Below are 14,006 nucleotides of genomic sequence, written 5' to 3' on the forward strand. Positions count from 1 at the left end.
TTGAGACTGAGACCAGGGAGATCAAAGTCTTTCTGTAGTATGTCCTTTTGCATCACTACTTGGGAAAGACTACCAAATGTAATTACTATGCTGTTAAATGTATTTAACATATGAATATCTGTGACAGACACTGTTAGTTGCCTACACAAAATCCATTTTCCCCTTCTGCTTTTCTAACAGAATTCTGATTTTACTTGAGGCAGCAACATGCTCTTCTATATTTATCGATCTTCCTTATAAGGGGTGGTCCATGTCAAGTGGTTCAGCCAAATCACTGGTTGAAGCTTTCAAGAAAGCTCTTTGACAGGGGCTGTCTCAGCCAGGGGTTTCCTCCTTGTTCCCTCTCTCTTCCTGACTGTAGGGTGAATGTAATGATTGGAGCGATAGCAGCCATCTTGAAACCATGAAGGAAAGTCCAAGGAAATCACAGAGACCTTGGCAGCAACATCCCTGAGGGATGGGGGAAGTAGGGGATGGGGAATGACTGATAAAGGGAACTGTGGGGCAGGGATTCTTTTTGGGGTGATGGAAATATTCTAAATTAGTGATGATAGCTGCAAAACATTGTGAATACAGTAAAAAACACTATATTTAGTATGTTTGAATACGTTACAAGAGTGAATTTAATACTATGTGAATTAGATCTATTTTTTTTTATGTCACACACACAAAAAAGGAAACAGGACTGTGACGTCATCCTTCCTCTCTCTGTCTGTAGAACAAGGACAGTCATTCCCCAATTTGCTCTCCATACAACATCCCTGACTTCTCCTATCATTCCACACCAAAAAACTCTGCTCTGCAGATCATCTTGAAGTACTACAACCAGAACTAAATAGTTGAGCTCCCTCTAGATGTCACTGTTTATTTCTGGGAGAGAAAGTTTCTTTGCCCATGTGATAGTTCCTTTAACGGGGAGAAATATCCACTAGTGTGTCACTCCTGGCCACTCTCTACCTGTTCCTAACTCCTTGGGGACATGCAGTGACTTATCTAATGGTTAAGTTTGGGAGGAGAAACATACACAGTCCAGGTGCTTCCTCTTCTTCCTTCTGGGAACTAGTTATTCAAAGGAATCGTCCCTTCTGTTCTGTTGAGGGAGCCCTGCTGGTGCCTGGGTTGGTGTGTTTAATTCTGCAGTACAGATTATTACGAAGCCTACTTACCTGAAGATTGAGACACATCCCCCAAACTCTGCTTTACTCATTGTCTTACTTGTCAATAACTCACATAATGAAGACGGGTGTTGTTTACTGGGTCCCTCAACCACAACCCATATTTTAAAGCCTTAGAAGGAATGTGTATCAAGAGTTGTCAGGACCTCCAGCCCATTAACTTTGTGACGCAGTGAACCATGCAGGAATTAACTGTTCAAAGCTCTGGAATTTTCTCAGTCTTTCTGAGAGTCCCCATCCCTAGTCTGAAGCATTCTGTGCAACAGAGGGAGGTCCATATAGCAAACAAAGTGAATGTGAACACAGATTTTCTGCAGTTGAGTAGCACTGACTGGAACTGAGCACTCTCAGGACAGGGCCTGTACTGGAGAAGTTGCTTCCATGGGCTTCCGTGGCCTCTCTACACTGCTTTCACCCTGCTTGCTAAAGAGAAGGGAAGCTGATATGACACATGCAGTTTTTTTTACAGACACACTGCTCTGGAAACTGGGACAGACATCAGCCGCTTCAGTTATGAGAGACTCAAACAAAATATGCCACTCAATCAAGGCTCAGTCAGCTGCAACTGGACCTTGCTTTGTGAAAAGATGTGTCAGGGAGAAACTCTGAGGTGAATATTTGCAAAGCAAATCATACTTTAAATCTACAAAGAAGTATTGATGTTTAAAGAAACCATATGATGAATTCTAAACATCAGGATCCTTTCATGTAAAATCAAATTTTCATATTAACCTGTAATCCTTCATCCTGGGATCAAACTGCATGTGTCAATTTTGAATGCAGGAAGTCATCAAGTCACTACCTTACAAAGCAGCCCTTAATGACTTTAAACATCGTTAATTGTTAGAAAGTCCTTCCTTCTATGGAATAAAATTCTGCCTCACTTTAACCTTCCAACATCCATCCAGGATCTGTCCCCTGGAGCCACACACCATGGCATCTTTCAAATAGTCGAAACAGCAAATATACGACTGTTTCTTCTCTAAGCCAACTATCCCAAACACTTGAATTTAATTTGAGATACTTTGGAAGTTCCCACCAGAAGCACAGCCTGTAGGGGATATAAAAACAAGCTAGCTTAACCTTTAAAATATTGGGTGGGCCAAAAGGTTAGTTCAGTTTTTTGCATAAGATGGCTCTAGTAGCACTTAGCTGTCTTTAACTTCATTCAAAACAATTTTGTTAGATTGTATGTGACATTTGTCATATCAGTGAGCATTTAAAAAAAGACATCAAAATTGGTGAATTTTTGTGTACCCATTTTAATATTGGAGATGAAAGAAAAAAAGCAACATTTTTAGCATATTATGCTTTATTATTTCAAGAAAGGTAAAAACGCAACTGAAATGCCGAAAAAGATTTGTGTGGTGTGTGGAGAAGGTGCTGTGACAGATCGAACGTGTCAAAAGTGGTTTGCGAAGTTTCGTGCTGGAGATTTCTCGCAGGACGATGCTCCACAGTCCTGTAGACCAGTTGAAGTTGATAGCGATCAAATTGAAACAATAATTGAGAACAATCAATGTTATACCACGCGGGAGATAGCCGACACACTCAAAATATCCAAATCAAGCACTGAAAATCATTTGCCCCAGCTTGGTTATGTGATTCGCTTTGATGTTTGGGTTCCACATAAGTTAAGCGAAAAAAACCTTCTTGACATGGCAGGCAAACCTGGCAAACCTCAAAACCTTCTTGAGAATCACATGCGATTCTCTACTTAAATGTAATGAAAACATTCCATTTTTAAAACAAATTGTGACAGGCGATGAAAAGTGGATACTGTACAACAATGTGGAATGGAAGAGATCGTGGGGCAAGCGAAATGAACCACCACCAACCACACCAAAGGCCGGTCTTCATCCAAAGAAGGTGATGTTGTGTATATGGTGGGATTGGAAGGGAGTCCTCTAACATGAGCTCCTTCTGGAAAATGAAACGATTAATTCCAACAAGTACTGCTCCCAATTAGACCAACTGAAAGTGGCACCTGACGAAAAGTGTCCAGAATTATAACAGAAAACGCATAATCTTCCATCAGGATAATGCAAGACCGCATGTTTCTTTGACGACCAAGCAAAAACTTTACAGCTTGGCTGGGAAGTTCTGATTCATCCACCGTATTCACCAGACATTGCACTTTCAGATTTCCCTTTATTTCAGTCTTTATAAAATTCTCTTAATGGAAAAAATTTCAATTCCCTGGAAGACTGTAAAAGGTACCTGGAATAGTTCTTTGCTCAAAAAGATAAAAAGTTTTAGGAAGATGGAATCATGAAGTTGCCTGAAAAATGGCAGAAGGTAGTGGAACAAAAGGGTGAATACTTTGTTCAATAAAGTTCTTGGTGAAAAATTTTAAAAATGTGTCTTTTATTTTTACTTAAAAAACCGAAGGCATTTTTGGCCCACCCAATACTGTCCTTATTGTCTAGTGAGAGACACAGATAGGTGTACACAAATAACTATATTTGAAAGGAGAGGGACTTCCCTGGTGGTCCAGTGGGCAAGACTCCATGCTTCCAATGCAGGGGGCCCAGGTTCGATCTCTGGCCAGGGAACTAGATCCCACATGCCACAACTAAAGATCCCACATGCCACAACTAAAGATCCCACGTGCCACAACTGAGACCCGGTATAACCAAATAAATAAATAAATATTTTTTTTAAAAAGGGAGGATGGATTTGGAGAAGTAAAAACAAGAAGTAGAACAGAACTACAAATGAAATGCTATAGGAAGAAAGATGAGAAAGGGAATTAGAGTTAATCGTATTTCTTGACTTTAATGTACTAAAATTTTCAACCTCTAATACATAACTTTCCACTTACCTGTCTATGTAAGGAAAAATGTATACACCTAAATTATGTGGTGTCTGACAAAGCTATTTAGTAATTATCCTAATTTTCATTTTAAGCAATCTTAAAGAAAATCGCTATTTATTTCTGTAGTCTAATAAGTTACTCCCATTCTAAATCTGAGTCAATCCCATCAAAAACAAACTGTTAAATTTCTAACGCACAGGTAAACCAACAGATTGCCACAGTCCATTTCTACAAGTGTCGTCAGTATTTACCTGAGAGTTGGTAGAGCATCTATACACAGCTTAATCAATTTCTCTTTCAAAATTTCAGATTATTCTTGATGTAATTGTAATTAAACATTTATAGGAACATTATAAGCCATGCCATAGTTACAAATGCTCTAAAAACCCAGGAGGTCAGTCCCCTACTCCCCTATCCCTCATCCCAAAGCCCGTAATGTAACAGAAGTTGGTGGGAAAAAAAAAACATGGAGCTTCTTGAGAATATGGAGATAAAGTAGAGGATGGAAAGGGAGGGGAAAAAAAGAGTAACTTAACAGTGGACAAACACTATCTCAGCCAGGTGATCAAGGTTAACCTCAACAGTGATAAGTCATGTACCCTTGATATGCTGGTGGGAATGGCACTGTACCTCTGTGGTCTTCTTCCTGATAACCCACAACCTCAGTCTTACAACAAAAATACCAGACCAATACCAGTATGGGAGCATTCTACAAGGTACCTAGCATCAAAGTACTCCTCCAAACTGCCAAGGTCATGGAAAACAAGGCAAGTTTGAGAAACTATCACAGTGTAAAGGAGCCTAAGGGGACAAGATGACTCAATGTAATATGATAGCCTAGACGAATCCTGAACAGAAGTGGACTTTAGGTAAAAACTAAGGAAATCTGAATAAAGTATGGACTTTAGTTAAAAATAATGTATCAATATTGGCTCACCAGTTGTGACAAATGTACCATACTAATGTAAGATGTTTACAGTAGGGGAAACCGGATGTGGAGTATACAGGAACTCTCTATAGTATCTTTCTAACTTTTCTATAATTCTAAAACTGTACTAAAACAAACAAAAAAATTATTAAAAAAAATAGAGGGAAGGAAGCAGCAATGGAGAGCAGCAGCAGCCTGATGGAAGAAATGTTCACATATTGAGGGATGGGAAAGTCATTCTGGCTTATCCAGGAATTAACTTGACTTTTATGCTAACTAAAACAGCCTGTTTGTGGCTTATCAAACACTGTACATCTGCTTTAACTGTTAAAGAAAAGGGTACCTTAATCAGAAGTAAAGAATGTCCATGTTAAAAATAAAGATTAAATGCCTCCCTTTCTGGGATGCCAATGCTGGTACTTCTTTGATGATAGGACTCTCTTCCCAGGTGCCAAGGACATACTGGCTCCCTGTGTACATGCTGATCTGTTTTTTTGAAACCTTGAAGGAATGAATCGCTGATTTGTTAGATGTTCTTTGTTCTGAGAAGATATAAAACTGTGCTGGAAACCATGCTTCTCCAGAGCAGTTCCTCAGAATTACCTGAGAGACTGTCCCCCAGCTACAGTCCTCAGTTTGGCTGAAATAAAACTCTTTTCTATTCCAATTATAGATTGTTTATTGATTATTTCTGTCAACAAGCCTATAGCTCTATGAGTGGACTTTGCAGAAGGGTCTGAGAAATAAATCCACTATTTGTAATATTATTTCTATAAATGTATTTTCCTGAATTCCAAACAACCAATTTATAAACTAGTTCTTGAAATGCAATCTGTTTGCAAATTAGGGTGTGTGTATTGGAGAACAAGGCAGAGTATATCTGACCCCTAGAACATTTTGACTACCATTTTGGCACCAAGGATGATTTAAATTCAAACATTCTAAATACAAATATAACAGCATACCCCGTTTTTTGGTTAGGAAATATTTTCTGTCATAAGCTCCGTCAAGCTAATTCAATTCACTGATCAATTTTCCATCAGAACAAGACAGTTAAATCATTTTCCAAATTAATTTTTATATCATTGAAGCAACTTTCATTAAGAATATTTTTCATTTAAATATTTTAATGACAATTTTATTTATCAATCTATATCTTGTCCATATTCAATGTTCCTAATTATAGCTTCCTCCATTGTAAATTTACCTTCATAGCCGTTATTTCTAACAAGTGAGTATTCACTAAGATTTTATTATTCCACACTTTTTAAAGATCCCTTTAATCATTCTCCATTTTACATTATTAAAATAAAATTAAAATTTTTTATCATTTATTGTTAATTATTTCTACACTATCATTATGACTCAGACAAAAAGCTAGTGGTTTGTATTTATTTCTTAGGTAATCCACTAAAAAATTGTGAGCAGTTCTGTGAGACACAGAGAGACGCAGACTGATATACAGCAACGGTGATAGTGCCAGCAAGCAACAGAGGGAGAGTCAGAGGCTGCAGTTTTGAATGTGCTGACTGCCTACTGACAAGGTCAAACTTCCTTGGAGCCAAAAAGACCATAAAAACATCCTCAGAATCATCTGGAATGGTGTATAGATGGCCAGGTCCAAATGCCCTGCATCAGTGTATGTATGTGTTCGGTTCATAGGTTCGGAGGAAGGCAAAATAAAGGTGGAAAAGGTATTGAGAGGAGGATCAGTAGGATATACTGATTAAGAGCATGGGCCCTGGTATAAAACTGTCAAGGTTCAAATCCCAGCGCCACCACTTAACTCACTCTGTAACGGGAAAGTTACTTCACTATGCCTTAAATTCTCCATTTGTTAAATGAGGAAAATGGTTGAGGTCATAGGGTTGACGATTAAATGAGTACAGAGTTTGGCACATCCTAGATTCTCAGCAAATGCTGATGTATATGTGTGCAAATATGTGATTGTGAATTTGTCCCACATACTAGGCCTTGATAAATCAATAGTATGCATGTACTCTCTTCCATTTAACATACTGTAAACAACAGTTATTCCCCTAAAGCTGATTTTTAAACCCCACTGTTTATATAGCGTACATTTCTCTTTCCTATTATGTATACTGTTGCCCCAAATTGATCTTCATACACCATGTGACCACCATATGGACAAAGTGCAATTACATAGCTAAAATTAATAGAAATACATTATGTGTTATCAGAAAACCTCATCTAATGGGAAAGTGCAGGTTTTAGAGTTAGAGAGATGCAGGATCAAATCCCATTTGTCGACTAACGGCTTGTCCAAGTTACTGACACTCTACCTATTTTATCATTGTTAAAACAGTACTAAGATATATATCTTACAAAATTGTGATGAAGATTAAGTAAATAATAGTAGGATGCTCAGCACATGGTACACCCTCAGTAAACGTCACACATGTGCACACACACGCTCCTTAACTACTCCCGTCTCTGTCCAGTAGACCAAATAGTTTGTCAAATGATCTTTGCCACCATTTTCATTTTTATATACATGTTTCAATGACTTTTGGGGGTAGTTTTCAATCTAGAATACCATACCCCTGGGTGTACCGAAGACATTCTAAAGGGTACAAAGCATGAATAATTTTAAGTAATCAATTTCTGTATTAGAACTTCCATATTTTTTTTTCCCCTAAAACTGACTAGTCTGAGGAGACACCTGTAATACGCCATGATTCTCCTTTCCTACCTCCCTTCCCACAGTTACCCTTTGAAAGAAAGAGCTATTTCTTTACAAAAGGCATACACTCACCCATCCTTTTTCTTATCCTGGTACACTGCCCCAAAGTGTAAAAACCTCTAGAATACCAAAATACAAAGATAACTCAACCCTTTAATCAATGTTCCATGAAACCTCCAGCTTTCCCTGTAAGAAATAAATTTCCAAAACAAATTTACCTTTTAAATTTTAATAATGTTTATCACACTTTTAAATGTATTTATATTATTTTCATCAAGTGTATTCTAATAATAGTCACAATAGTAACTCAAGCCAAAAGAAAAAAAAATAAATAGAGCTTTATGGTCAAAGGAAATTAAGAAAATATATGTATGTGTGTATATATATACACATACATATGCACATACATATTGCAGAGAAGTCTGGTAGGTGACCAATTAGAAACTGCTCAAGCATAACAATAGGATAAAATTCTGTGGGAAAAATGGAATGGAAATCAAATTCAAAGAGGAAAAGGTATGATGCAAAATTTCCCACTGTTAAAAAGCTTTGCTTTGAATGAATGATGGCAAATAGTAAATCACTACCATATTTATATTCCACTGGATAAATTTCAGTGATGTAACATTTTAAGTTAGAAATAACGATAGTTACAATAAGCCAGACATGACATCCTCTACAACGATTTAAACTTATAATGAGACAAAAATTAGATAATAACTTAATAATTCTTTCAGGAGCTATACAGGAAAAAAAAAAGTATAATCTCCTACAAAGAGAACCGTCAAACACCATCTTAGGTGTCCATCCTAAACTCAAGTCAAGCGCAGTAGTTCAGTGGTGAGTAACGGGGACCACTAGTTCAAAGACCCTCTCTTCTTTCCTTCCCCCACTTCATTTTGTCCTCTCAGTCTGCACTCCCCGGACCCCCTTAAGTGGCCCACTCCCCGCGCCCGGCTGTTCCTCCTTCTCCCAGTCTTTCCCCGGCTCCGCTCTCCTCCCTCGCCCCCATCCCGCCCACCCCAGCTCTTCTGCGCATGCGCCCTTCGCCTCCTGCCCACCCATGGCTGCTGTGTCATGGCCGAGCGGAAGTCCTAGCCGCTACAGGGCAGGGCGTCCTTAAGGTGGGGTGTGCTTGTCGAAGCTTTCTACTCTTCCTCCCCAACACCTCTTTGATCTCCCACTGTAAGGGGGTCCCCTACCCTGCACTCTCCCGAACACTTCGTAGTCCACGGATTTGAGTGGCCTGGCGGTAGACATGGCGGCGGCGAGGCCTCGGCAGAGGAGCTGGAGCTGGATTCGGGGCGCGGTGACTGCAGCGGCCGCGAGAGGGAGGGCGCACATGGGACCGCTCGGCGCACCTCGCGCCTGTCACCGGCCCGGGACGCGAGCGCGCCGGGGTCACGCGTCGGAAGGCGGCAAATGAGACGGCGGCGACTGGTAGTGAGGGCAGCCCGGGACGCCTGGAAGAAAGAGCCCGCTAGGTCCCTGGCGCCCGAGGTCTCCTTTCCCTGCCCCTCCCCCGTGGTGGAACCAGACTCGCTTCCCGGGAGGGATGCCAGCTACGAGTCCCTGCGATTTAACGAACCGCTGCGCTTCTTTGCCAGTGTTTGTATTTAAATAAAAGCGGAGGCTTGGCCCAGATGTCAATAGTTTGGTACCCCCAAAATGATTCTTTTGAAATGAAAGACCTGCTAGCTCGGTGACTGAGAGTATTTGGTTAGTGAGTAAATTTTTATTAAACGTTTAGGTAACTGCCAAATCTGTCAGGCGATTTTGAGCCGTTCTTAAGGTGACATCTGCATCCTCTTTTCTATTGAGTCAGAAAAGCTTTAGGCCTGAATCCATATTCTAAATGGATTGTGATATATTCTGGGACAAGAAACTTTAATGGAAACAAAAAATCTTGTCTGCTGTGAACTCGTATAGCTTTTTTATGATCTTGATCATTGTTCAGCAATGCCCCCAATTGCCTAGAAGGTTAAAGCAGTTTATACTTTAGAAAATACTACTTCCTGGTGAGCTGTTATGAAGTGTTAAAGCAACCCACAACTCCAGAGAATCTGTATACAGCTATTGATAACCTGCTGCCTTCTAGAAATCAACATCCTTTTACTTGTGAGAATTTGCCTTTCTCAACATATTTGTTGGCTTCGAGATCTTTACATATTTCTCTGCATCTGGCCATATAATTAAAATAATCCTCTGCAATCTGATTCAATATTATGTGCCAATTCTATTAGCACCAAACATCATCTAAAACTTGCTTGGAATGTGGTTAAATCATTTACAGTAAAATATATTCTGGAAGCGCTAATCCGGTAATTTTATGTAATGAAGATCCTGGTTTATTGCAGAATCCTCACAACTTACATCTTCCTCTCATCTCCCTTCCAGTTCACTGCATGCAGACCCTAGAATCAACATAGATCTTATGTCATTCTTTTCAATGACTTCAAAGTCTCTACACTGCATTCCAAATAAAACTGAGGGTCTTCAGCCTCCACTAACCTCTTATTACCTGCTTCTACCCATCCTATAGGTTATAAGTAACCTATTGTCAAGACACTTTGAGTTATTCAGCTCTCTGAACACACCCTGACTTTAAAAAAATCTTTGCTCTTGGATCTACTTTATCTGGAATACCTATTCCAGTTCCCAGATCTTCCCATATCCTGTTCAGTTGCCTGTGCAAGTGCTTACCAGATTTCATCCTAATTATTTACTGTCTTCCCCACTAGTAGTGTGCCTTCCAAGAAGTAAGATCTCAAACTGGGTCCTGTCCCTGCCTATCAAAGATCTTGTCACTGACTGGGAAGGTTGACATTTTCCTTTTTTTAATCAATCTTTGATTTTTCTCCACATTTACCCAAGAGTACTCCTGCCAGTTATTATGTAGCTTTATTGTAATTTTAGAAGCGCAATGGCAACAGTTGACATTTGCTTAGCTAAAAAATTGACTGTGTCTGCCAACAGCTGAAATTAGCAAACAAATTTTTATGTACCATTTCAGCATGAATTGCCAATATATGTGATTCTAAGACTAACAATTTTAAGCAGTTGTTGCTAATGCTTCAGCTAATTTTAAACAACAAAAACATTTGTGCATAATTAGAGAAATTTTTAAAAATAGAAGAAAAAAATCCATAACCCTAACACAACTTTTATCTTTTTTGTGTATTCTCTTATATATATGTTTTAAGTAGTTAATATCGTTGTATAAATTCAACTTTTATTCTTTCTTTTTCCATGTTATAGTTTTTTGTAATGAATATTTTAGTAATTTCATGATACTCTATTAAGTAAGTATAACCATAAGTTTACCTACTAATAAGTCCCTGTTGTTACATACTCAGGTCGCCTCTAATTTTTCACTACCATAAAAAATATTGTGAAGGAAATATTCCTTCATATAGCTTCTTTCCCATATTTAAAAATCATTTAGGGTAGAATTTAGAATACCAAATCAAAGGGTACAAGTGTGTATTGTTTCTGATACACATTACCAAATCATTTTTCCAAGGGCTGTACCAATTTAAACATGTAATTACCAACACTGTATAAGTATATGATTATTTGGCTTTTGATGCAAACAGATGTAAGCAAGCCCTTCACATACATGATTAAATTAGGTGAAAAGTTTTAATTTTGAAACCTGAGCAATAACTTTGGCTTTGTGTTACTGCTGGTTGAAATTAAAAACCTGTTTCCTCTGAGAGACTAGCCCCCAGGTAGAAGGCTGCATGGGTGGGATTTCTTTTAAAATGACCACAAGACCAGATCCCTCCTTCCCATCGCATCTAATTGTGAGGACTCATATTTCTGCCCTACCACTGATAGAAGTCACAGTTTGCTCTGAATTCAGCCACGTCTTTCTGCTCCACTTGGTAGACTTTATTCAGGTATCTCCAGCCACAGCCTGTCCTTTTTACTTGCCGCGGGTCTGGGTCAAATACCAGTCCCTTCTAGCTTCAAGGAGTAAAAGCCAAGCTCCCAAAGTGGTTCTTTTAAAGACCCTCTCACTAGGCATGCAGTGAAGGGAAAACACCCTGTTTCTCTCTCCCATGGTGGGAGAGGGGCAAAGAGGGAAAAGCCACAGCTCCCCTCAACTTTCCCCAAAGAAATCCTCTTGAGCCTGAGGAGGGTGTTGGGCTCAGGATTTTAAAACCAGTTTTAAACACCCGTTTTGGACAACATAGCTAGTTTAGCGTCCCAGATTGTAATGTGGGTATAACTATGGATTTGTTTTGAGTCTCAGGTCTCAGCTAAAACTGAGACAGAAGTCCCATTTTTCAAATCAACAGAATTCAATATAAACCTCATTTGGATCCTGATTTGAATTTATAAGTTCAAGACATTTGTGAGACCACTGGGGAAATGTGACCACAGGTTGACTATTAAATATTACAGAATTATCTTTAAATTTGTTGTGTGATTATTCATTGGGGGTGTATTTTTTAAAATGGCCTTACCTGTTAGAGGTATGTACTGAAATATATGTGTGCTATGCTATGAAGTTATATGCTATGATTATATTTGGGACTTGCTTTAAAACCCTCGGGGTCGGGAGTACGACAGTGTAGATAGAACAAGCTTAGTAAATTGGAGATAGTTATTGAAGCTGCATCAGGGGTACATGGGGATTCATTATACTATTCTCTAATTTTGTGTATGTTTGAAATTTTTATGTAAAGTTTTAAAATAAAATTTAAAATGAAAGGGTCCATTTCATTCTGCAAAATATGTGACCAATAATACTCAAAACTATTAAGGTCAAGAAAAACAAGGATGTCCTGAGAAACAACCAAGAGGAGCCAAAGGAGACATGATGACCAAATGTAATGTGTATTCTGGATGGGATTCTGGAACAGAAAAAGGACTAGGTAAAAACTGATGAAATCTGAATAAAGTATGAACTTTAGTTAATAGTAAGGTTTCAGTGTTCGTTCATTAACTGTGACAAATGATGTACCATACTAATGTAAGACATTAATAATAGGGGAAACTGAGTGTAGGATATACAGGAACTCTCTGTACTAGCTTCATAATAGTTGCGGCATGTTTTAGTTGCAGCATGTAAGATCTTTTGTTGCAGCATGCAGGCTCTTAGTTGCGGCATGCATGTGGGATCTAGTTCCCCCACCAGGGATTGAACCTGGGCCCCCTGCATTGGGCATGTGGAGTCTTACCCACTGGACCACCAGGGAAGTCCCTCATAATTCTTTCATAAATTTAAAACTGTCCTAAAATAAAAAGTTTACTTTTCAAAAGTCCATTTTAATATCCTGTTATATATTCACATAATAACATTTCAAAATAATTTCTCACTGTAGTGCATGAACAGCATTATTAATTTTAAAATATTTTTGAACTATTTCAGTATATGGGACATGATTTAAATTTTTAGTGAACTTGTAAGTCATGCTCACATTAAGAGAGGATTAAACAGTTGATTTCCAAAGCATTAAAGCAAATCTTAACTGGATAAAGAAGCCCAAATAAATAATTAAATATAATCATACCTCAATTAATGAAAAGAATGTGTTATGGAAACATAGTTCATTTCCAAAAGAAGAAAATATATAAAATGAATAACAATATATCCAGAAGCGAGGAAACTATGGGAAAATATTATGCTTAGCACTGTGTGCTTTAGAAAACATGAAATATGCATCTAGAGGTCTTGATGAGGGAAGGATAAAGTTAAGATTAGCTAAAGAGGGGACAAAATGACAGATACTGCTGCTTGGACACATCACAAAGGCAACAAATAGCAAAGCCAAGTTTTAAACAGAATGTGCCCAGGCTCTGTGCTATAGCTCCAACATAGAGAAGAGGCGAAAGGAACAGACGCTAACTCAAAAAATTAGGCAACGTATGCCCTTCCCCTCCTAACCCCTCCCAAGCACAGACTTACAGAGTTGAGCCAGTCTCAGGTCTGCTTTTCCTATGGAAGCAAGGAGCCTGTCAGGGGAAGACATCCCTTCCGATTCCTCCTTAGTGTACATACCTACACACATGCACACGCACATGCACACGCACACACTTATTCCCTAAAAGGTATGAATTACATTTACCCTTAGATCTGGGCTTGTGTGACATCAAGGCTTCTCCAGTATTTAAAACAACTCATCTACTTCATGATGCCTTTGCTAGATCACAGGATGGGTATACAACATCCATTCCAATCTCCTTCTAGCTTGCTTTCCTATTCTGTAGAGCTGGAAAGGTTAAAGCTACATCCTTGCAATTAGGATTCCTTCTGTTATAGAGGATCCACCATCAGAAACACCATGCTAAATGTGGAGGGAGGACGTGACTGAGGCCGGAGCCCTCTGCTGCTGGTTCCATGACAGGCACAATGGAGGAGCTTAGTTTTTC

General features: G+C 38.9%; 1 protein-coding gene across 2 annotated transcripts in view; it reads right to left on the bottom strand.

Moving 5' to 3' along the window:
- Positions 1–9,170, bottom strand: part of ACYP2 (acylphosphatase 2) — a 174,324-nt gene extending 165,154 nt beyond the window's left edge. For both annotated transcript variants that reach the window (XM_079941019.1, XM_079941020.1), the window contains exon 1: positions 8,828–9,170. In XM_079941019.1, the coding sequence (XP_079797145.1) occupies positions 8,828–8,969 (142 nt within the window). In that variant the 5' untranslated portion in view covers positions 8,970–9,170. The remainder of the gene's footprint in view (positions 1–8,827) is intronic.
- Between the last annotated feature and the right edge of the window lie 4,836 nt (positions 9,171–14,006).

This window comes from Stenella coeruleoalba (assembly GCF_951394435.1).
Source record: "Stenella coeruleoalba genome assembly, chromosome: 13".
In the NCBI taxonomy this organism is placed as follows: Eukaryota; Metazoa; Chordata; class Mammalia; order Artiodactyla; family Delphinidae; genus Stenella; species Stenella coeruleoalba.